This window comes from Protopterus annectens, chromosome 14.part0, assembly GCF_019279795.1.
Source record: "Protopterus annectens isolate FY-2018-M chromosome 14.part0, PAN1.0, whole genome shotgun sequence".
Lineage (NCBI taxonomy): Eukaryota > Metazoa > Chordata > Ceratodontiformes > Protopteridae > Protopterus > Protopterus annectens.
Window position 1 is genome coordinate 399,270,018 of NC_056748.1, and position 25,578 is coordinate 399,295,595.

The following is a 25,578-nucleotide window of genomic DNA, read 5'->3' on the forward strand; positions in this document are numbered from 1 at the left end:
CTGAAAAAAAAGTTGAGAGCCAGAAACAAACCAAACAACAAAGAAAGCTCTTCTTTGTTTTGGATGTAATTGCCATAACCGTAGAAATCAGGCTGCAACAGTTAGTGTCTCAACTCACACAATGCTAATGCAGTAATGGCATTTACTTATGAATCTGCAATATCCTTCTGGCTCCATAAATCAATGTAAGTACTGCGCTTGTACATCATTGTGCTGATCATGCCCCCTAACAGCACATGCTCAGGGCAAGTGCCCCTTTGCTTCACCCTAGTTATGGCTTTGAGATTGCTTCTCACATGATTACTCTGTATTATACACACAGTTCCGCCTTCATCTTCTTTTGGCTTTTCCCATTTAGATGTCACCACAGCGGATCATCTGTCCACTCATGATTGGCAGTGGAGTTTTACAGTGTCAAGTTGACAGCCCGGCACCCAACCAGTTCTGTCTATTATGAGAAAATCAAGTTGATGTCTCTAATCAGTCTTTATGTCTTAGTTCAGTCAAGTAAATATCGACACTTTTATGCATTTCCTGATTTATTGTAACAAACAAAGGTCTTTCTCAGGGCAGGTTTTTCTTAGGTTTGCAGTAGTTTTTCACGTTTTGCTGAAGCCCAGATTAAGTTATTTTTATCTTCCAGAGATAGCCCAAATGTTCCATATACATATGGCATATTTGCCAGTTAAAAAGGTAGCTACTCACATATTTTTTTCTTATACATTAAATATTTCAGACTTTTGACACAAAGATCTCCAGTTTTCTGCTATTTTACCTTGAGGTTCCTCTTTACTAGAAAGCATAAGTGATGATGACACTTTCATGCATGTTTTATTTTCTTGTTCATATGATAATTTACTGCTTATTAATGTTTACTGACTGATAATAATTTTTCATGTCTGTCAACATGTGGTGTCCTACTAAATAGCAGATATACCTCTGACTATAAAAAATAATAAAGGTGAGGGATAGAGTTGCTCTAAAGGGTGATTTCACTTCAGTCACATACAGGCTACTGCAATCCTTTATAAAGCACATCTTCCATGAGCACTGATTTTCTTAAATGGACGTGGTCCTAATTAATACATACAACAACCTTCTGAAATGATCACAGATGGAGTCACACAAAGTTCTCTAAATGGGCCACTACTTTTCTCTTTACTTAATTCTGATCAACACTCAAAAGCCATATTGATATATTATACTGATGCCTCTGATCTAGCCAGATGTACACACTGGGTTGGGCCTAATGTCTGAAAGTTTCTAATGACATTGGAAACCTTCAGATGCTGGACTCCACCCAGTTTGGTTTCACCAAGGACAGATCATGCCTACTCAACATGATGGACATCTTTGAGAATGTCACCAAAGCAATGGACAAAGTCAAAATGCTGCATATGGTCTTCCTTGACCTGGCCACAGGCACTGTAGACAAGCTCGTGAGAGCAAGTATAAACCCCTATATCACCCACTGAACAGCCAGCTGGTTCACAGATAGGAATCAAGAAGTCTGGATAGGAGAGTCTTCTTTTACAAAAAGGCCAGTCACTAGTGGAGTCCCTCAGAGCTCATTGCTGGGCCTCTTCTTTTTGCCATCTTTTTCTCTGAAATTAAGACTCACATCAATAGCCTTTGGCTGACCAAGATCTCAGATGACTGAAAAGTAGGCAAAGTCATAGAATCCCCTAAAGACACACACACTCTCCAAGACGTCCTAACAAAAACTAATAAATGGTGCCAGAGTCATGACCTAAACCTCAATGGCAATAAATGTATAATAGTAACCTTTGATAAGATGCCCATCCTGAAAAATTACTACACTGATAAAACACCCCCTTACAGTAGACCCTGTAGACAGTGACTTGGCCTTTGACCACCATATGTCTACTGTAGAAAGGAAATACTTCTATGTTGCACAACTTATAAGCAAGGGTAAGGCATCTAGGTCCAAATATGTCATTGTTCCATTGTACTCAGTTCTCATTAGAGCTCTCATTGATTACAATGCCATATTTGGTATAGACCTCACCAGGCATATGCAACAAATGGATCACCCACAAAGGTTCCTTACAAACAGAATATATGGTGTAGAAAACATACTGCCTCAAAGCCCTAACTCCATACTCGGTCTGCTACAAACTAATGAGGGTTGATCTATGCCTAGCCTACAAAACAGTCGCTGATTCAGCTCTGATGGACCTACTGCACATCTGAAAAACAAATACTATCAGAAATACCTGATCCAGGGATCTAAACCTCATCTGTAACATAAATGTAACTTGTTGGAGGGATAGCCTTGTCTCTCTCAGATAACCCCTTGTCTGGAAGTAGAGTTCTTCTCTGCACCTCTTTAAGCATAAATTGGACCAGTTGATGGGGAACAGAAAATTTTTCTATGTTCTGGCACTTATGCCTCTGTTAGAATGAGAAAGCTTGTAAATGCATGGCCAGTCATACCCACGTTATATGCCAAGCTATATATACTCCCTATAAAAGCCTGTGGTATCAAACCATGTTGAATAAAACTGGGAAAAATGATTAGGATTAACATGGCCTTTTGGGGTCATTAGCGTAGCAATCACCTAATGAACACAAAACAATTCAGAAGTAAAACTATCCCCTTTCATTGTATTCCATAAAACTAAGTGAAAAAAAAAAAAAATATATATATATATATATATATATATATATATATATATATATATATATAGATGGATATAGATATATATATATATATATATATATATTTATATATATATATATATATATATATATATATACACACACACACACGCTTTTGCCAAGCACACACACACACACACACACACACACACACACACACACACACACACACACGTCTCTCATTTCTTCTGAGATCATCTCTCAATTCTTCTGTAAAGAGTTCAGCATCACTGATCATCCCTCCCCCCTTAAATCTGGTGATAGATCACAAAGATCCAGTGTGATTTGTTAATGGAATAACTTAACACTTAATCTTGGAACATTACTGGACTTAAATATGAGAGTAATGTAAAGCAGTTTTACCTTAGTAAAATGGAACTAAAAACAATACACACAGTAACAATATCCTGGTTCATAGGTTGGTACTAGGCTATAGGCCCTAGGGCCTACACAAGCCTAGCCATAACAATTCCCTGGATATTTCTTCCCACACTTACTTCCCTGGACCCCTGTCTAGCAGGGTGACTGACGTGATCCCCGGGGTGAATTTCCTTTCTCCCATCCAGTCATCAAGGTTCCTTTTGAAGACGGCCAAGGAGGCACTCTGCTTGACATGTATGGGCAGTCTATTCCAGAGTCTGGGGAGTCTCTGAGTCAGAACCTATCCCTGCAGCATGTTTTGTTTATTGTGATGACAAGGTTTAGATTCCTGGAGCGTGTAGCTCTGAGGGATTGGGATTTCTTTAAGTGTAGCATGTCCAACAGATCTGGGTTTGACATGGCCTTGTATGTTAAGCAGAGATCGCCTCAGAGTAGACGATATGTGACAGAGTACAGCTGGAGTTTTTTAAGGTGGTCAGCATAGGGCATCTGCTTTAGGCCTGTGATTCTTTTAGTGAGGTATTTCTGCGGCCTTTCCAGTTGTTGCAGATGTCTTGAGAGGTACATACCAAATGGGGCATTGTATTCTATAATGGGTCTAATGAGAGATGAGTACAGTGGGACAATGACCTCCTTTTTTCTGGATGAAAAGCCCTTAGTGATGAGGTGTGCCACAGAGAAGGATTTCCTGACTGTTGTGGCAATGTGGTTATTGAAGGTGAGACCACTTTCCACCTGTGTCCCTAAGTCTCTTATCACACTTTTGGTGTTTAGTGTACTGCCATCTATGTGGTAATTCACGGGTACATGTTTTTTCCCAAAGGGGATAACTATATATTTCTTGGCATTGAGCTTGAGCCCATGGCTCTTGCACCAAGCATCTGTTTCTGTAAGGCTCTTTTGTAGAGTATCCACATCACTTGGGGATTCAATAATGGCTCCCAGTTTGCAGTCATCTGCAAACTTTGTTCGACAGAGTCCCTTAGTGTTGGCCTGTACTTCAGAGAAGTAGATGCCAAACAGGAGAGGTCCCAGGACTGAACCTTGAGGTACTCCACTTGTCATTTGTCTGGAGCTGGATTTGGAGTCAGCTACTTTTACAGTGTGGGTTCTGTCAGTAAGCCAGTTGGCAACCCATCGAGTGACATAGGGATTAATGCCTAGCTTAGTAAGTTTTTCTATGATTCCAGAGTGCAGGATGGTGTCAAAGGCCGTGGCGAGGTCCAGATAGGCTGTGTGGACTGCCTTATCCTCGTCCACCGCTCTGGAGACTGATTTGAAGAAGTCAATCAGGTTTAGGAGACAAGACCGGCCTTTCACAAACCCAAACTGGGTGGGGTCCAGTGTTTTAAGTTTGCCAGTGTCTTTGTTTATAAGTTCCATGATAATACATTCCATGGCATTGCAGATCAGGCTCATCAGACTGATGGGGCAGTAGTTCCCGGGATCCAAGGTGGATCCCCCCTTGTGGTGTGGGATAAATATAGCGGAGCGCCACTCAGTGGGCACAAAGCCTGAGGTGAGGGTATGATTAAACATGATACTTAGGTGAGGTGCCAGTTCATTTTGTAGTTCATGTGGTACACAGCCCGGGATGTCATCTGGTCCCATGGATGCTGTATTCTTAGCTCTGGAGAGTGCGTTTTTTACCTGTGTGGCCATTATTACCGCAATTTGGCAATCTTCTGGTATTGAGATGGGCCATTTAGGGGGTGAGAGGGGAGTGAAGTTGACACTGAATCGATCTGCCAGGATATTGGCAATATCCTTGGGTTCAGTATATTTAATGCCATTCTGTTGTAGCTCAGAGCAGATCTGAGCATTGCCATTTAGATTCTTGACATAGTTATAGAATGCCTTGTGATTGTCTTTGGAATCTTTGGCAATTTTATTTTCTTAACTAGCTTTGGAGGATTTTATGAGGCATCTCAGTTTCTTACTGAGGCTAGTAAGGGAGTTTTTTGCATCCTGGGATTTTCCTCTTTTCTGCAACAGTTTCTTCCTTTTGTTGTAAAGTTTGTTTATGGCAGGGGACCACAAGATTGGTTTCCTTTTTTTGGAGGAGAGCATCTTGGTTCTATTTGGGATGGCACGATTCATACATGAGTGGATGTGCTCATATAGTACCTTAGTGTAGGACTCAGCAGTCGAACTTTCAGTTCCCGCCTGCATGGGTGTCATGAAGTTTGTAACTTCTGACTTGAGTAGCATGAAGTTGGTTTTGTAGAAGTTTTTTATGGAGGTTTCCTTACTGGGGGGTGGGGTTGTGATGTGGATGTTAAGGGTGATTAGCTTATGGTCTGACCTGACCAATGAGGGGGTGACCATAGGTGTGGAGCATCGATTTCTCATGTTGGTAATGACCAGGTCTAGGATATTGGAGCCCCTGGTGGGACTATGGATTAGTTGATCCAGGGCATTGGAATTTATGAATTCCAAGAACCATTGGGCAAAGGTGTTGGTACACGAGTAGTTTTCCCAGTTAATGGCAGGGTAGTTGAAATCACCCAGTATTAGGGTGTTGGTTATATATTAATATTTTCCGGTATGTTTAGAAAGGTGTAGTGAGAATCTTAGGGCATGGTGGGGGATCTGTAGCAAGCTACAATTTGGATTGCAGTCTTACCTAGTATTAGTTGCACCTGGAGAATTTCAGATGCATTGTGTCAAACAAGTGATCAGAATTTAAATAAAAAAGTGTCTGATAAAAATATTACCATATGATTATATGAATCACAGTTTACATGTTTCTTCATCCCACCTACATACAAAGTGTTTAAATTATCTGACTAGACCCAGAAGTGCCTGTGTTAAAAGGCTGGACAAAGGTTATTACTGACTCATTTGTATAGCACACAAACAGCTCTGTACTGAATGACAGTTATAAGGTAGTTTCTAGCTCTTATATTTTGCATACAAGTAACCCCAAAGTGGGCATAGCAAAGATATTTTGGGACGTTTACTTGTTGCCCCTATCAATGAAGGACATGATGCTAAACTAGGGATATGTTTGTGGTTTCCCATCTACTCATCCAAATTACATTTGAACAGAGTAAGTGAAGTACTTTGCTCTATGAGGAGTGGAAGACAGATCCATAGATGAGGTGTTTTATGCGATACATGCCTGTTCCTCCAACATGTTCTATTTATGTTGCAAAACAGATTAATATTCCTTGAATGGGTGTTCATACTACCATTGGCCTTGCAAATGTGTAATAGGTCTGACAGGATGGGGTCTATTTAGATTGTGGATGTGTGGCAGAGGTTGTCTTGTAGCTTGTATAAGTCTGAGAAGAGGGACAAGGTTTTGATACAGTGCATAGTTTTTGTGATTAAGGCCTATGTACTTTTTAGTGAGAGAGCATTGTGGTCACTCCATTTGTGATAAATATTTGGACAGGTCCATACAGAATGGGGATTATATTCTACTACTGATCTGCTGACAACTGAGTACAGTGGAAAGATTACACCCCTAGACCTAGATGCCATAACTTTAGATATAAGCTATGCAATGAAAAAGATCTTCTTTACAATAACGGATATGTGGTGATCAAAGGACATTTCAAAGGATAATTCATTGTCAACTTAGATTCCCAGATCCCTGACTATGGGATCAATTTTCAAGGGTGTGTTGTTAGTGTGACAGTTACAAAGGAAGTCATGTTTGCCAAATGATGTGCTTTTTCTTTGAATTAGTTTTAGTCTATGGTTTTGACTTCAGCTACTTGATCGGGAAAGGGCCTCTTGAAGGTTTTGGTGTCCTCACAGGATTTTATGATAGCAACAAGTTTACAGTCTTCTGCAAACTTAGTCAGCCACAAAACCTTAACATTTTCTTTGACCTCTGATAAGTAAATGCAAAAGAGGAACAGCCCAGGGGATGAAACCTGTGGTACACCGCTGACTGGTCTTTTGGAGAAGGCAGAGCCACACAAATACTTGTTGCTATATTAGACTTGCATATAAATTAGAATAGAAACTTTGCTGCAGTAATTAATATTGCTACTCCTTTTTGTATATTTACTGACTTAAATGTTATATTGACCTATATTGCTGAGTAATTTGTGTTTACTTCAAAATAATACAGCACACTGATACAAGTTAGCATTTCTACCACACAGCACGTCACCCCAGTTCAGTTCTCAGCTGGTACTTTCTGTGCAGAGTATGCATGTTAATACCACTGGTACAGGTTTTTGTTGAATGCTCCTGTATCCTCCAACATACTACAGTTGTGATGTTGAATTAATGATCTTCCAAAATTTTCAAAGGTGTGTATACCGTGTGTGTGTGTGAGTGAGTGAGTGAGTAAGTATGAGTGAGTGTGTGTGAGTGTGCATACTGCAGTGGCTTGGTGCCTGATTGGGATAAGGTTCCCCTCACAATCTTGAATTGGAATAAAAAGATAACCTGTGAATGAATGAATAAGTGATACAAAGTATATTCCATATTAGTTAACTATAAGCGTACATTGTCCCTATACTGGACATTTTCCCCTTTAAGTCTTTCTTGAAAACAGGCCTAGCTCACTAGTAAAAATCCTGTGAATAAAACAAAATGAACAATGTAATATTCATGATTTACGTTGTACACATGTTTGTGTGATAAATTATGAATGATGAGCATGTTCTCAGTAATATAAACAGTTAACTTGAGTAATGAAATTTCCCAATTAAAGACTGATGGCTTCCAATATTTCCATGCACTACATAATTATCATTGGTCTTAAGATATTTCATTTTAATATTTAATTTTAGGCAGATGATGTAGGTGGATGATATATCTAAGACCTGTATCGTTGCAAGGACATATTACAGCTAAGCATACACTCAGGTCATTAGACCACAAGTACCAGTATGACTCACTCATAGTCCATGTGGGAGTAAATGACCTGAAACGTACCTCCCTAGACTATATGAAGAGAGATATCATGGAGCTCTTGGAATATGAGTCTCAGGTTGGTATGAGGCTAACACTGAGCAGCATTTTACCTTCACCAAGGATGATGCCACAATACAAACAAAAGATGACTGACTTAGTTTCTGGTGTCACTCTAAAGGGGTGCAATCTTTGTCTGCATGGAAGGAGATGGTCAACAGACCACACTGCTTTTCTAGGGATGGTCTACACCTCTCCCATCTAGGCTTTTGAATATTAGCTAAAACATTGTCTTCCCCCATAGTGCCTTTTTAGGCAATGCCAACCTGAAAGTACTTCCAACACAGCAAATTAAATCCAAGAAAATCTAAAGGTATTACTACTCAATGCTAGAAGACTAAACAAAAAATATCCACTCCCTAGAAGCTCTCTTCATCCTAGAGAATGCTGACATCTGTGCGGTCACTGAGACACAGTTTAAAGCCACGGAGAGCACACCAACAGTGCAAGGTTGTAATGCCTTCCACACATTTAGATCAGCTAATACACAGACAGGGACTAAAGGTGGAGGCGTCTTAATTTACATCAAAAATAAGTATACCTCAAGGTTGGTCAAACAGGACAAAGAACCATCATTCATAAATCACCATAGGCAAAATACAATATAATTTCCTTGCAAGCTATAGGTCCCCCCTATGACCCAGGAAACCTATACCATGTATTTAAACTTATTGGAAACACACACCATCCAACACAGTACCATATTCATGGGTGACTTTAATTACCTTGCTATTAACTGGGAATCCTATACAACACCAAACGTACAGGCACAGAGATTCTGGGATTTTATAAAACTCCCTGGACCAGATTGCCAGTATACTAACCAGGGGTGCAACCATACTGGATCTGGTCCTCACTAATACGGGAGAGTGCTGCATACCCCATACTGTAATGTCTTCCCTGGTAAGGTGAGACCACACAATGGTCTCCCTTGAAGTAAAACTAAAACCTGGACCCCCAGATAAACCTGGAATATTCAGGAACTACTCTAAGGCTAACTTCCTGCTACTAAATGATAACTTGGAAAAATGTCAAGAACACTACTGCCTATACAGAACTATTCAAAGAAACCCCATACAAGCATATTAATAGCTGCATACAGGCAGCTGTGCCCACCGGGAAGAAGTACAGAACTAACCCCAAAAAACAAGCCACCCTGCTACAAAATGAATAGGCTGTATAACAGAAGGAGGAAAATCATAGCACAGTTAGGAGGTGCAGCACCCAGCAGGATAAAAGCACTATCCTCAAACTAAACAAGCAACTCAGAAGGCAAATAAAGTCTACCAAAGCCAAATCTGAGGTAAATTTGGCCTTCCTGCCCAAGGACAACCACAAGGCATGCTTTAGCTACTTCCGCAACCTCAAAGGCAATACACAATTGTGTGCAGAGCTCATTGTAAATGAAGCCACCTATACTGAGCCAGAAGATATAGCAAACCTACTGGCTGATAAATTAAGCTCCAACTTTACCCCCCCCAACATTCCCTCAGGAAATACCATCAAATATAACTCCCCCTTCTATCACTAGGTAATAGGTCCTTAATGCTTTAAGGCCAAGAACACTGCATCAATGCATTCAGACATCTCACAAATCACAATGCTTTTTAAATAGCATGAAACATGACCTATCAGGCCCTGTGGAATTGCTATTTCTCTGTAGCTTCCAAACAGGCTTCATGCCTCATGAATGGAGAACAGCAACGGTCATTCCTCTGCACAAAGGTGGGCCATCTACAGATCCATAAGTCTCACTCGTCTTATATGTAAAGCCATGGAAAGAATTGTCATGGAAATGATCAGTAGTAATATAGTAAACCTCCTGACACTGGACTCAACACAGTTTGGTTTCATCAAGGGCAGGTCATGTCATACCTACGCAACCTGGTGGACTTCTTTGAAAAGGTCACCAAAGCAATGAATGAGGGCAAAACGGTTCACACTGCCTACCTCGACCTGGCCAAGTCATTTTACAGAATACCCCACTCGGTCACTGTTGACAAACTCAAGAGGTTAAGTATACACCCATATGTCACCAAGTGGATAGCCAACTCCCTCAAAGACAGAACTCAGGAAGTTAGAATCAGGGAGTCCACCTTTACAAACAGGCCAGTCACAAGTGGTGTCCCTTGGGGATCGGCCCTTGGACCACTCCTTTTTGGCATTTACTTCTTTGAATTCTAAGCCAATGTCAGTGGTGTCTGGCTGACTAAATATGCCGATGATTGCAAATTAGAAACTGTATTTAAATCCCAAAGACACAAATGTTCTCCAGGAAGGGCTGACACAGACAAACAAATGGTGTCAGAGCCATGGACTAAAACTAAATGCCAAGACATGCATAAAGGTATCCTTTGGGAAGTCATCCACCCCTGGTAGCTATCATATTGCCAACACATCCCTTAGAGATGACCCAGTAGTCAGGGGCTTAAGGACACAAATAGACAGTAATCTAGCCTTTGACCATCATGACTCCAAAGATAACCACAAAGCGTTCTTTAGCTATGTCAAGAACCTAAGTGGAAACTCTCAGATCTGCTCTGAGTTAGTGCAGAATGCACAAAATACACTGATATTGCAAACATTCTGGCAGACAGGTTTAGTGCAAACTTCACCCCACTCTCACCCCCTAAAGGGCCCATAAGTATACCAGAAGAATGTAGGGCCCCATCAATCACCAATGCACAGGTTTAAACAGCCCTATCCAAAGCCAAAAACCCAGCTTCAATGGGACCGGACGGGGTCCCAGGCTTTATCTTACAAGAGCTCCAAAATTAGCTAACCTCTCATCTAAACACACTGTTCAAACTCAGCCTGTCTACAGGCTACATACCCATAGAGTGGCACACAGCAACAGTTATCCCGCTCCACAACGGTGGAGCCACAACGGACCCTGGGAACTATTGCCCTATAAGCCTAACTAGCCTGGTCTGCAAGGCTATGGAACGCATCATCATGGAACTCATTAACAGAGACATTGGGAACCTCCAAACCTTGGACCCTTCCCAGTTTGGTTTTGTTAAGGGCAGATCATGCCTCCTAAACCTGGTGGACTTCTTTGAGACGGTTACCAAGGCATTAGACGAGGGAAAGGAGGTCCACACAGCCTACTTAGACCTTGCAAAGGCTTTTGACACCATTCCCCATTCTAGTATTATAGACAACCTCACCAGCTTGAACATAAACCCCTACGTCACGAGATGGGTTGCCAACTGGTTCATGGATAGAACCCACATGGTGAGAGTTGCAGGCTCTACGTCTGACTCTAAACCGGTTACAAGTGGCGTCCCCCAGGGCTCAGTCCTAGGACCTCTCCTGTTCGGTATATACTTCTCAGAGGTACAGGTAAGCATAGGAGGACTATGGCTGACCAAGTTCACAGACGACTGCAAACTAGGGGCCATAACTGATTCTCCGGCTGATACAGACACCCTTCAGATGGGTCTCACTGAGACAGATACCTGGTGTCAAAATCATGACCTCAAGCTAAATGCCAAAAAGTGCATAGTCATCCCCTTTGGAAAAAACAAAATACCCATGAACTACCACATAGGTGGTAGTCCCCTAAATACAGAAAATGTAATAAGGGATCTGGGGACCCAAGTAGATAGTAATCTCTCCTTTGATAATCATATTGCCAAGGTGGTTAGAAAATCCTTCTATGTGGCCCACCTAATCTCAAAAGGGTTCGCATCTAGAACACAAGAGGTTATTGTGCCTCTCTACTCATCACTCATTAAACCCATCATAGAATACAACGCCCCATTTGGGATGTACCTTACAAGACACCTGCAACAGCTGGAAAGGCCACAAAAGTACCTCACCAAGAGGATTACTGGCCTCAAACAGATGCCCTATGCAGCCCGACTCAAGAAACTCCAGCTGTACTCAGTTGCATACCGGTTACTCAGAGGTGATCTCTGCCTGACATACAAGGCCATGTCCAACCCAGAATTGATGGACATGCTCCACCTAAAAAAAACAAATCCCAGAGAGCCACATGCTCTAGAGATATAAAACTCACCACAATGATAAATAGGACATGCTGGAGGGACAGATTCCTATCCCAGAGACTCCCCATGCTTTGGAACAGGATTCCAATATACATCAGGCAGAGCCCCTCACTAACACTCTTCAAGAGAAACCTTGACAGGTGGATGGGAAATAGAAAATTTACCCCGGGGATCACTGCACTGGCTCTGCTGGACAGTGGTGCAGGGAACTAATGGCTCTGCTGGACAGTGGTGCAGGGAACTGATGGCTCTGATGGACAGAGGCACTGGGAACTAATCTAAGGGGGTGGTGAAAGCCAACACATTCTGGCTAGGCTTATAAATGCCCTTGGGTAGATAGCCTAGTACTTACCTATGAACCTATATGTCTACAGTAGTGAGGAAATCATTCTATGTTGTACAAGGCCTTTGACCATCACGTGTCTACAGTAGTGAGGAAATCATTCTATGTTGTACAACTTATAGACAACGGTATGGCATGGAAATCCAAGGAAGTCATTGTTTCACTGTATTAGGCATTCATTAGACCTATTATTGAGTACAATGCCCACTTTGGTGCGTACCTAATCAGGCATATCCAACAACTGGAATGTCCACAGAGGTTCCTCACCAAAAGAATGCAGGGCATAAGTAAAATGTTCTATGCAGACCACCTGAAGGCCCTATCCCTATATTTGTCTCTTACAGGTTTTTGAGGGGAAATCTATGCATGACATAAAGGGCATTGTCAGACCCCACACCGATGGACCTCCTGTAGATACACAAAATAAACAGCACCAGAATTACCCCTTCTAAAGACTTAAACCTTGCCTGTGATATAAATAGGACCTGCTGGAGAGACAGTTATGTATCCCAGAGACTACCCTGTCTCTGGAACAGACTCCCCATCCATGTGAATCAGAGCTCTTCCTTAACCCAATTCAGCTGCAACTTGAACAGCTGGATGAGATACAGGAAGCTCATCCCTGGTTTGGCAGCTATGTCTCTAACGGATATAGGCAGCCTGTAAATATTTCATCTCCCAGGCCCCTGCTTGTAAAGGTTTCATCTTCCAAGCCCCTGCTTACAGTTGTCAAGGGTATCAGGACTTGTTAGAGATTTGGGATGCATGGCTAAGCCTAAAAAGGCCCTTGTGGTCATTATCCTAGTAAACACCTATGAACATTTGTTTTGCAGTGTTACTTATAAAAAAAAAAAAAAAAAAGTATTACTTTTTCAAGCTCCAGTGAAAAATTATATAACAAATGCATTATTCTACTCATCCTAAACAAAGCAGACTTTTTGTTACACAGCTACATGTAAGCCTAGCCTCAAAGCTCATATTTGTTAATCATATAGTTTTCCTAGAAGTAATTGATCAGCCAGAAATATATACATATATATATATATATATATATATATATATATATATACACACACACACACAATATATATATATATATATATATATATATATGTGCATATATATATATATATATATATATATATATATATATATGTACACATATATATTTATCTATATATATATATATATATATATATATATACACACACACACACACAGTTTTCAACAGAATGTGTCCCCTGAGAACGGTGGTAAAAGAAGAGATTAAAGCCTGTGAAGAGTAGTTTCAAATGATTTTTTAGATTTACTTTTTTTGTAGATGTCTGACTTCTGAAAGTGGAAGGGCTTAGAACCCCACTGAAAATAATGCCTTGTTTTGTCTGTGGAAGTACTGTGGGTAAATTAACTGATGACAGAACTGTAGAAAATGCAGCAGTAAAAATGAATTCAGTATCACTTACATCAGTCTGAACCATCTGGGAACGCTGATTACGTATTCTGGAAACGAACCCAAAGGTATCAACTCGCCGCTCAGCATCCATCATATCTATCATGGCATCGATAACGATAAATGTCCCTGTACGACCGACACCAGCACTAAATTTATAGGAAAGACAAAAGTCTGTTGTAAGGAAACAGTTAATGTGATGATTCTAGCACATTAAGTGGTTAGAATCATTAAAAAAAAATCCATTTATAGCTGACATGAAAATTCTTGTGAGAGACGATATCTGCCTACAAAAGAATAAATGAAAATGATCATGTCAAGAGTTACCATAGAACTTTTAAATTCTCAGCCTAAACAATTACACATCATAACCACCAGAGGGAACCATACCACAAGACTTCTTTTTAATTTGTGAAATTTCTCTCTTCCTTTGAAGAAATGCATTTGGCATGCGATCTGCCAATATTATGCTGCAGCACATTAATGCATTATTAGACTAAGGTTTACTGAACATTTGATGGAGAATTTTAATTATATCAAGTATATTATGTTACCTTGTTAATCTGATCAAATGTTTGCATATATACAAGTATAATAAATAAACCTTAAGTACTTCCTTTACTTAATGCTGTCATGCCCAACCAATTTTCAGAAAGACAGAAAACAGAAAAACAGGCTCTTCTGGCAGATAACCTCCTTGATACAAATGTCTTATGTCTTCAAGCTGTGCAAATTTGTTTACCCTTCATCTGTCACAAAACCAGTCCCTTCCATCCTGTCCTCATCTGGAGATTATTCCTGCATGTATTACTATTGTCCCCTGCTATATTATCTACTGCAAAACCATATTATTTTTCTCTACATGCTGCGGTGGTGGTGCTGTGGTAATGTTGCCGCCTCACAGTAAGACGTTGCCCTGTTTGATTCTCAGCTAACGCATCTTCTGTGTGGAGACATGCGGTGAATGGGGGTACCTTCGTTGAAGGTTGTGCATCAGAGCTGGCAACTCGGCACGTAAAAATCTACTGCCAATCATTAGCAGACTGGAGTTCCTCTGTGACGACCCCTAACCGGGAAACAACAAGTGCAGAAATGCACATACTTTAGAACATGTCTGTTGTCTCCTTTGCTGCATTACAGATATTAATTATGCAATTACAAAGAAGCTTTAAATTATCATACCTTTCTGCTGTGGTGTATGAAGGTTGTGCATCAGAGCTGGCAACTTGGCACGTAAAAATCTACTGCCAATCATTAGCAGACCGGAGTTCCTCTGTGGTGACCCCTAACCGGGAAAAGCCGAAAGACACAACAACAACAATAACAAGTGCAGAAATGCACATATTTTAGAACATGTCTGTTGTCTCCTTTGCTGCATTACAGATATTAATTATGCAATGAAATATGTCTACATTACAAAGAAGCTTTAAATTATCATACTTTTCTGCTGTGGTGTGTATGTAAACGTATTTTTTTCATGTAGTTTTAAGTTGTAATTTCTAATGTCATTTTTCTCCCCATGTATTTGCACCAGTTCTTCTAGTTTAAACACTATTTCCTAAGGTTGCTACTTCACAGGATGAGGCTACAAATGTGCATAAACAGTTTAAGATACAGACTCCTTTCTCCATACTTACCCTTCTGACTGCAAACCTGTATTCCCGACTTCCCTTTTCTCCTTGCTTCTCAAAGCTCGAACTTTTAAGTATTCATTTATGCATTACTTGTTTTGCCCAGTCGTTTTCTGTCATGTGGTGCTACTTGCAAAGACTGTATTTGCCATGTTTTCTCACTGAGATTTATGTATTATATAACAAAGTTTAATTTTGTGTTGGAGCTTACTCCCTGTACTGCCAATGAAAATGGACCTCAACCCAGCCTCATAATCTGGCTAGCAAAATCAACAATGAATTAATACATTTCTTCCCAAATATTCCAACTATTTCTGATTTCATGACTTCCATAGTAAGGTTCTATTTGTCTATAACTCTTTCTATACAAAACGTACGTTATCCCATTTCCTTCAGAACATTCCTCCTAGCTTTACAAACTGTGATGCTATTATTTATTTATTTTGTTTCTCCACTGGACTTTAGTAGTTTTCTTGAAATATCTGATACCTTAATAACAAAAGGTACATTTTAATGCCCTGGCCAGGTTAGAGGCAGTTTCTCCCTGACCACTAAGACCGTCTTTTCACCATCTTTAATTTTTCTTTGGGTCCAAGTTTATCCTCTGACCTAGGCTCAAGTGCCTCCCCTGAATCTATGTACAGAGCATGCTTATCTAGTGCTTCATCACTGAAGAGCAGCATCTAAATAGTCCTCCATCAGGAGGAAGCAAGGCCATCATAACATGAAAATCAGAACATGCTGCTATCCTGAACAGATCTAGCAATGAGGACATCTTGCATCTGAGATGTCTCCCCCCAGCTTCGTCAGCCTTCCTGGTGGCGGTATTAAAGTTATCTCTGGGCCCTTGATTTTCTCACACCACGGATGCCCTTTTGCATTCTGGGTTCAACTCCGAACCAACATCTCCACTATGTCAGATGAGAATAACTGGTATACCAGCTGGTTGGCATGGCTACAGACTCTTAAACTGCCCACTGGAAAGAAAAAAAATCAAATAGAGAAAGCCAACTTCAGCTCATTTTTATAGTTAAAGATTGTAAGAAATGACACACACTCTTCTCATGCTTGACAAGAATCTTTGCGCTGTGCTGATCTCTTCAATGACAACTCCCATACATGTATACTGAAACATCTGCACTCAGGGGCCAGTCTTACAAAAACTGAACTTATTTGGTCAAATAGGACCCTGCTCAAGGCTATGACATGATCCTTATGTCTTAAGTAGTCCACAAGACTTGCCTGAGAAACACTACTGTAAAGTGCAAGCCATTTTCCTACTTATATTGTTGTTTCCACAGTAGCTACAAGTCTTGTCAGTGTTGCACAGTGCATTTCCTCTCATGCACTGCATCATTGATTAGTCTAGTATTATTAATACTGCAGTCTCATGCCATTTGCATGGCTCAAAGTGCTAGTTACTGCCACTCCCATAAAACTCGCTTGTTAATGCCGAGTGCCTAACTAGATTTTTAACCCTAAACTGAGGTATGATTAATCAACTGATGTGCTATACTTCAATTATGGTCAGGAAAGATAATAAGATTGAGTTTCATTTGAAGGCGGACAATGATGATTGGTTGCTAATGAATATAATTATAAAAATAATTGTGGAGTAGTCAGCCACAGCCAGTATGAAAATGAACACTACAAAGCATAATTAAAAAAAATGAAAAATAACTTCTGATCATAAATGTGACAGAGCATTACCAGTTCAAAGGTATATCAGAGAAAAAAAATAAACGTATTGCTGTTGCATACAGGAGCAAAATCCCTCAAAAAAAAAAAAAGCATGAAGTCTATGTTTGCAAGTAATGTATGTTGAGCAGAAGAAGGCAGAGGTGGATAGAAAAAAAATTATTCCACTTGACTAAATAAAAAAAAGAATAATAAAAACAGTTTGACTTACAAAGGTACTACACAGATACCGAATTTTCAGTCAGATACAAAATGTTGCTGGTGAGGGAGAGACAAGTAGAAAGTAAATATGAAAGTGGATGGGCTGGACTGGGGTGGAAGTGCATTTAGAAGGCTGAATAAACTATGTTGGCTTTGCATGTTTTCCCTACATTCATGTAGGTTTCCGTAAGGCATTCTGATTTCATCTGACTTGTGAAAACTTGCAGCTTAGTGTTGCTACTGTAAATTATCCCAGTGTGGAATCTTACTGGTTTCTCTTATTTTCTGGCCTGTGGCTGGAACATATCTACAAGTAGTAACAAATTTAGCAAATAAATTAATAAAAATAAACTTTCAAATTGTTATACACGAGATGACGTGCTGGTAGTGACATTTCTAAAGACAGGCCCGAGATGATGATGATGATGATAATCATTCTTGTTGTTGAGCATTCTGAGGAAATTCAACAGTTTTATATTTTTTGGAAATGCACTGACTGTAACTAGTTATAAGGATTAGCTTGGCAAGTGTTTCCAACAATTCAGAGCAGGTACAGAAGACAACTGGAAGCTCATGAAAGAAGAAAGATATAATGTGATGCAGGAATGTATAAAAGAGTTTAGAAAATGTTCATGCTACTTTTCACCCATTATCCCACAGCCATTATGCTCATCCCCAATTGACAATTTGTCCTTTACATCCTGGTATCTGAGGACATCAGGCATGGGAGGTGAGTGCTGGGAAAAGTTGAGAGTCAGAAGATTTTACCAGATTTTTTGCTTCAGGTGAACTTATTTCCGCGTAGCATAGCCATGTTCATGTTGTCTGCCACACTTGCAAAAGATGCTGTTGTTGTGCATAGAGTACTTAACGTACAAAGAAATGCTGATGGTCTGTGTGATGATATGAGATACTACCATCTGTGCCAGGGAGAATTGGAGCAGTGCATGTATTAACATGTGCCAGCATGGTTAGCTGGAATTTTGTGGATGGTTTTGTGTCATTTAACTATCGCACTGACATGTACAGATGCTTATATTAAAAATGTAGCAACAGTGTTATTAAAACTGATTAAATGTTTATGTTTAAGCAAAGAATTCTGGAAAGGAGGAGTAGAAGTTTTTGAAATTGTTCTATAGTTTTCAAATACTGCAGCAGATCTTAGCAAAGCTCTGTGTGTGCACTGTACCAGAATCAGGTGATCAAATGGGATGCCATTCTATAACCAGCACTGAGAGGATGGAACTCACACAGCAGCTTGTTTTGTTTTCTTTGGAACCCAATATAAAAATCTATGACAGTTATCACAGTTAGTTCAGTTCAGCTTGGTTCAGTTCAGCTCAGTAGTTGGAAGCTCATCACCTTGCCTAGTGGAAGTAAGCATATCAGCACCTCATTTTGTCTTGCTGAATTAAGTTAGCTAGGGAACAGTTATTCTTTAGACAGTCAGGAAATACAGAGAGAGTAGATAAGTAGTGTTTTTATGCACCTGCTTGAATCTGTCCAACTGTGTTATTTTTATTTCTCCTGTGATTGAAACTCTGTTTATTGCACTTAGATATTTAATATTCTCCTGCTTTCTATTTTATTTTTTTAAACATTTTTATACCTTTCATTGTGGCGGGTCCTTTAGGGCAGCCACGGTGGTGCAGCGGTTAGCATTGTCGCCTCACAGCAAGAGGTTTTCCGCTTCGATCCTCGGCTGGGGTGCCTTCTGTGTGGAATCTGCATGTCCTCCTTGTGGTCATGTGGGTTTCCTCTGGGGGCTCCGGTTTCCTCCCACATCCCAAAGACATGTTGTAGGTGGATTGGACACTCTAAAGTGGCCCTAGGTGTGAGTGTGTGCATGTGTGTGCCTTCTGTGGAAGGTTGGGCGCTGGGCTGGCAACTCGACACTGTAAAACTCCACTGCCTATCATGAGTGGACAGGTGATCCGCTGTGGCAAACCCTAACTGGGAAAAGCCAGAAGAAGAAGATTGTTGCTGGTCTTTTAGAGATTACTTTCAATATACTGGGAGTACTTGTGCTTATTTTAGTGATGCCTTGGTCACTCTGAAAAGTCTTGCTGCTTGAGTTATACTCTACCATTTATATTAGCATTGATTTTACTCAGTATAATTGGATACCCTTGTAAGAAAGAGCCTGATAGTGACTAACTGGTGTAGTTACCTTATTGTCTGGACAGAAAGGGCACAGCTAGTAAACCTGTGCCAGCTTTTACCAGGAGTGAGTGAGTGAGTGAGTGTGTGTGTGTGTGTGTGTGTGTGTGTATATGTGTATATATGTGTGTAAAAATCAAATACTCAGGTATGGGTGTGTCAGTTACTTGGAATTGGGACACAGTGCTCCAAAGTAAATCTTGTTTGGGATCTGGAGAGATGGAGAGTCCAGTCCCAGGTCTGAAGTGTGTTCCTGGTGTACTCTTGGGGGAAATCATGCTTGATGCAGAGAACCACGTTATCAGTGGTGAGGACTGAGGCTCCTTAATTACTGGCCCAAGGGTAGAGAGAGGCCATCATAGTCTGCTTCAATTTTAACATGCTTTTTGACAAAATATAAACTAATAAAGTGTTTCATTTTAATATACAGAAATAGTATACATCCCTGTTACCTAATTTTAAATAATCTTATGCTTTGGAGGAAATTAGGTAGGAGGATGTTGGGGGGGGGGTCAGCTTGGTGGTCCTACCAAAATGGGTCCCAAAACTGCTAAGGTCAGCCCTATCTCAACTTATTGTGGCACTTAATTTGACATTTTGTACATTATTGTGTCATTGCCATATACAAGTATTTAATGTCATTCTTAAGAACTATTATAGTACAGCATTTCTTGGGAGATTTTCATTCTCTTGAGTCCCCTTTGAAAATAAACTCTGCTCAGTATAGCTAACCTAATAAACAAAATGCATAAAAATAAATATACTTCAGTGTGAAGTACAAAATACATTGTTTGCCTGTATGCACAAGCAGCTTGGTAAAGACAAACATTTGCACCTGAATGTGCATAACAATTTTGCATTGCTTCTTTAAGATCCTCAAACTAAAGCACAACATTACATTATAAAACTTGTGTGTGTCACCAACTGTATAAGCTATACAGCATTTGTATCCAAATGGACAGAGCTATCATAGCAAAACTTACTCTGCTTTTGTCAGAAAAGAAATATAAGTTAATGTGGCCTTGTAATTGTTTTATAAATGTTTGGCCTCTATGCAGCAAATGTTTGGTTGTAACTAGTGTTTTTCAATGATTTTGGACTATGGAGTCACTCCTGAACCCCTCTAGGCCTTACATGATATTTTTTCCATTGACTAGGACGAACTTGAATTATCCCGGAGTAACATCATACTGGCATCATAACGATTTTTTTTTCTTTTATGGCCTAACCATTTCCCACCCCATACCCATTGTACAATGACATTAGACCATTAAGGTTGAGAATATCAGTCGGTGCAAGTTCTAGTATTTGTAAGCTATGGATTTTATCCTGAAGCAATCAACTTATGCTTATGACCCTGCTACTCTTCTCAGAACATACAAGCTAGTAAAATACTGCTATATTTCTTGTCTCTCCCTAGCTGACTCCTCATGTGCCAGGCTTGATAGCTGAACAAAGATCAACTGAGACACAGTAAAGGCTCCACTCTTCTGCAACACAAAGCCATTCAAACTTTGATTAATTTACTTCCTTGAAATACTCCCAGAACAATATAACTGCATTTCTTGATGGTTTATCTGAAACACAATTACCATTTCTATGATTCTGTTTTTAGTACCTCTGGACATATATGTAAACACACACCTGCAGTGAACAACGATTGGTCCAACGAAGGAAGGATTCATAGTTCTGACCTTTTTAAGGAATTTTAGCATACCAATTGGAGTGAAAGGCACACCAAAGTCAGGCCAGCTTGTAAAATGGAACTGAGTTACCAGTCTTGGAGCTTTGCAGCTATCAGCTACCTGCTGGGAAATACAAGACATATAACAAATCAGTTTGAATACAATGCCTATTATCTTCATGTACATACCATAGCACCTTTATCTATCTTGTACTAAACAAAAGCAAAACCATAACTGCACACTGTGTTTCATAGTTCGCAACATATAATTAGCACACATGCACAAATATATACACACACATTTTTTTATATTTATATATATAAATGTGTGTGTGTGTGTGTGTTAGAGATTAGTTTGTTGCTTCTGATTTTGAAGGACCCACTCATACCACAAAAAGGCTAAAGCACAGGCAGTTATGGACGTAAAGCTGATGTGCTTTGACATCAGAATTGCAAAGTCTTTGCTATAATCAAAATGATTAAATGTGTAAACAACTGAATCATGGCTTGTTGTAGGATGTTTTGTACCATATCAAGCACCCCACTTGTGGTATTTACTACCTAAGAGACTTTTGAAGTGTCCATCACTGGCTGGCTTTCTTAGTTTTCTCAAAACGCATCTTTTTGAGATTGCATATTGAGAAATTGGATGATATGTGGTGATTGGTTTTGTCATTCTTTTATTATGTTAACTGTTATTGTTTACACATTCTGTTTTCTGTTAATCTATATTTATCTTACTTTGCAAATTGGGGTTTTTGGAAAATACCTAAAGAAAACTGAAGTTATTCACAATATTGTGGTGCAAATTATAGAGAAGGTGATACATGTCACCATGGAAAGTATTTTCTTCAAAATTTTTAATCACTGTAAAACATATCAGATATGCTCTTAAGCATTTAATTAAAATGCAAACAAAATGTTTATTTTTTTTTTAATTATATAATGAAATAACTGAAGGCAATTTCTTCTGAAATTATGTTGTCATGATTAAAAAAATAGCCACAGAGAAGAAAAGTACAACCCAGTAGGAAAGTTAAGCTGTGCAGTACTATTTACTTCGGCAGTTTATCACAGAGGACTATGGCTTGAACTTTCTATTTGCATATTGTGTGACTCTGAGCAAGTCACTTAACCAGAGAATGCTCCCTTTTGCCTCTGAAAAGAGGGATATATATCTAGTATATTTACCTACCTAGCAAATAAATAACACAAAATAAGTAAACTGTCCTCCATGAGCATTCCTGGGATGTGAGTAGATTCCAAAGGTAAGAAGTTATACTTTTGGGATACCGTTTGTGGATCTTTCTGATGTTACCAAAATAATGAAGACATAATGCCCTAATGATCTGCCAAAATAATAAAGACATAAATGACTTAACATGCTCTGAAGGATGTATTTTTTAATTAAACCTTGTTTATGAATACATGTATTCCTCTAACTGTCCTATATTTGGCAGAATGTATTTAAAAAGTGCCTCCAATTCTGGGCCTTTGTCCCTCCATTATGTTTTGCTTTGTCCTGACCAAAAAGTTGAGAGGCACGAATGCATGGCAACAGAAAAGTTAACTACTGCTTTTTTTTTTTTTTTTTTAATCACAGAAGGCTGAGGGTTCTATCCCCACATATTGTACTTGTTTCATGTCCCAGCACTAAAACTGCAATGCAGGACTGGAAGGGGGGAATGTTACACTCTGAAGATCACCTTCTTTGGTTGAAATGTTAAATTTAAATCTTACCTGCCTGCTCAGTTTAACATTTCATCTTGCACTTTCAAATGGAACTTAACAATATATGTTCAGATGAAATATTTTCTCTTCAGATTACAAGGTAAAAAAAAATATTAAGCAACAGAGTAGGTTTAAAGTACAGTATGCAGTAAATTGATGTGGTATTTGGAAACCTGTGTCTGTGACATTGCTTATTTTTGACCTTACAGATCATTTATCAATTCTTAGTGGAACAGTACTCCTGACAACCATTAAAGACTAAAGTTGTACTCATTTCATAAAGTAGAATTGTTCCCTGACTTAGGAATCAAGGTCAAATTCTACTCTGGTTAATTATCTAAATATGTGTAAAGAAAAGGAGAACCTCAGCCTTTGTGGTTACTGAGTATCATCTACAGTGGCTTGTGGTTTTTGATTAATGTGAAGTCTTTACTTTTCCTATGCTAATCAGCATGATCTGAGGATACTCTCTACCACAATATCTGCACTGTCACTTGTAACACTATCACTTTTCTGTATTTCTCTTATGATAATCATTTGAGAATGCTCTCCACCATGATACATGCACTATCATTTACAATACTATGCCTGTTTACACCATTAATACCGGATTCATTTTGGACTGCTTTTCTCAGTTTATTTTGTTAGCTATTTAGTTTATTTTTTATCAATTTGTTAACCTGTTAAGCTCACCCGACAAGTATCCCTTTCCAGAGGGTCTATATTAGATCACCGAATGCTTAGGTAAGTGAACGGTGATTAATTGACCCCATGTAAGCGAAAGCTTACAAAACCGAACTGTCAGAACAGCGATTTTTTTCGAAGGGAAAAAAATCGCTGTTCCAACAAAAAAAAAAAAGAAAGCACATTAAAACATGAAATTAAGTGGGGGGCTTTGCAATATACCAACTCCGAGACCGCACTACAGTGCCAAAAACAGCAAAGTACCGAAGTGGCCAAGCAAATTCTTTCCCAGGGAAAGAATTAGCTTACATGGTGCTTCGATATTTTGCAGTTTCGGTTTTGTCAGTTTGACCAAGAAGCATTCGAAAACATGCGTCTTCGGTCTGCTCATTGGAACCCCTTTTCAGAGCATCCCAGCTGTAGCTAAGTGACTTTCTCAGAGTCACACAATAGGCAGAGTTGAACCCTGTACCTTTGACTATAGGAAACAGTTAATTAACAGCTCAGAACCTTAATCCTCTACAGTATCAACCAGACTCTCTCTTCATTTATTTAAGTAACTTTCCTCATTATATCACTTAGACTTCTTTGCCTATATTTCTGAAGTAGCAACACATATGGCAAAATCCCACAGCATGTCTAGGCCATTTTTGACTCAGCTTCCTTACCCTTCAACTTCAGCATGGCTGTATTATCTATGTTTTTATTTCTGTATTAGTATCAGTGAACTCACAATGTTTAACTAGTGCCATCAAGCTAATACAGTATACCATATTTCTTCTGTATTACCTTTCTGAACTTATATATTTTACTGGTATCAGAGCAGTTGTTTTGCTTGTATGTCACATCCTTGGCTCTACCATCTGGTCCAGTTATTGCTTCATGTAGATCACTCATGTTTATTACTGTGCTATGTGAGATATTAAAGTGGATAATTTCATTTTCTTTATAAGTTCTTGTTATGCTTAGGTTCATAGGTAGGTACTAGGTTATCTGCCCAAAGGCATTCATAAGCCTAGCCGGAATTGTGTTGGCTTTCGCCACCCCCTTAGATTAGTTAGCTGTGCCTCTGTCCAGCACAGCCATTGAAGTGATCTCCGGGGTAAACTTTCTATTTCCCATCCACTCGTCAAGGTTTATCTTGGAGTGTGTTAGCGAGGAGTTCTGCCTAATGTAGATTGGAATCTTGTTCCAGAGCATGGGAAGTCTCTGGGACAGGAATCTATCCCTCCCTTAATTCTTGTATACAGCTCTGAAATATATCTACCTGCTTCTTCAAGAGTTAGCCTGTACTTTGTGTGTCAGTCTATTTTAAAAAAATAACAGGCTAGGAATCCTCACAGATGTCTTTTTGATTTTCTTTGTACTTAAACTTTAAACTTTTCTTGCTTCATACTGTTATGTTTTCTGCCTTTCTTTTGTGTAGTCCTTCTTAGTAATAGTCATTTTTTATGAACTTTACAAAACCAGTTAACTTTGAAGTGGTATCGTGACTGCAAATTTCTGCACATGTAGCTCCCACTGTATTTCATTGTAGAAGTAATAGACTGTAGTTTTCCATTACACCACAAGGTGAAGCTCCTTTTCAGATATATAAACCAATTTTGAAAGTGAAAGAGGAGACTGGAATACTAGCTGAATGAGGGAAGACTGAAACAGGCAGCTGAAGGGAAAAAGGGCCTTGCAGCATGACTGGATTTTCTTTCCTAGTGCTTTGGGACAGGTAAGTGAAGTAGCAGATTGTGTCTGTCTTTTGCTGAAATCCTGGATGATTGTATTTTGTAGAATCAGGAGAGAAGTCTGAAACCAGTAGTTCCATGCCTGCATATGATTCAGCAAGAAAAAGAGTTCCTTTGGGTCTAGTACAGAGAAACCATAGATGATTATCAGAGTTCTGACAGGTGATTTTTCTACTTTTCTCATCAGAGGAACCATGGTGCCTGGTCACAAGGATATTCTCGACAGAGTGGTGAGAGGCTCTG

General features: G+C 39.5%; 1 protein-coding gene across 7 annotated transcripts in view; it reads right to left on the minus strand.

Moving 5' to 3' along the window:
* PTPRE (protein tyrosine phosphatase receptor type E) overlaps window positions 1-25,578 on the minus strand; it is a 2,530,882-nt gene that overhangs the window by 287,797 nt on the left and 2,217,507 nt on the right. For 6 of the 7 annotated variants that reach the window (XM_044056172.1, XM_044056171.1, XM_044056170.1 and 3 more), the window contains 2 exons: window positions 21,142-21,305; window positions 13,821-13,956 (listed from right to left, as the gene is read on the minus strand). In XM_044056172.1, the coding sequence (XP_043912107.1) occupies window positions 13,821-13,956; window positions 21,142-21,305 (300 nt within the window). The remainder of the gene's footprint in view (window positions 1-13,820; window positions 13,957-21,141; window positions 21,306-25,578) is intronic. The other variant, XM_044056175.1, reaches the window with a different exon arrangement.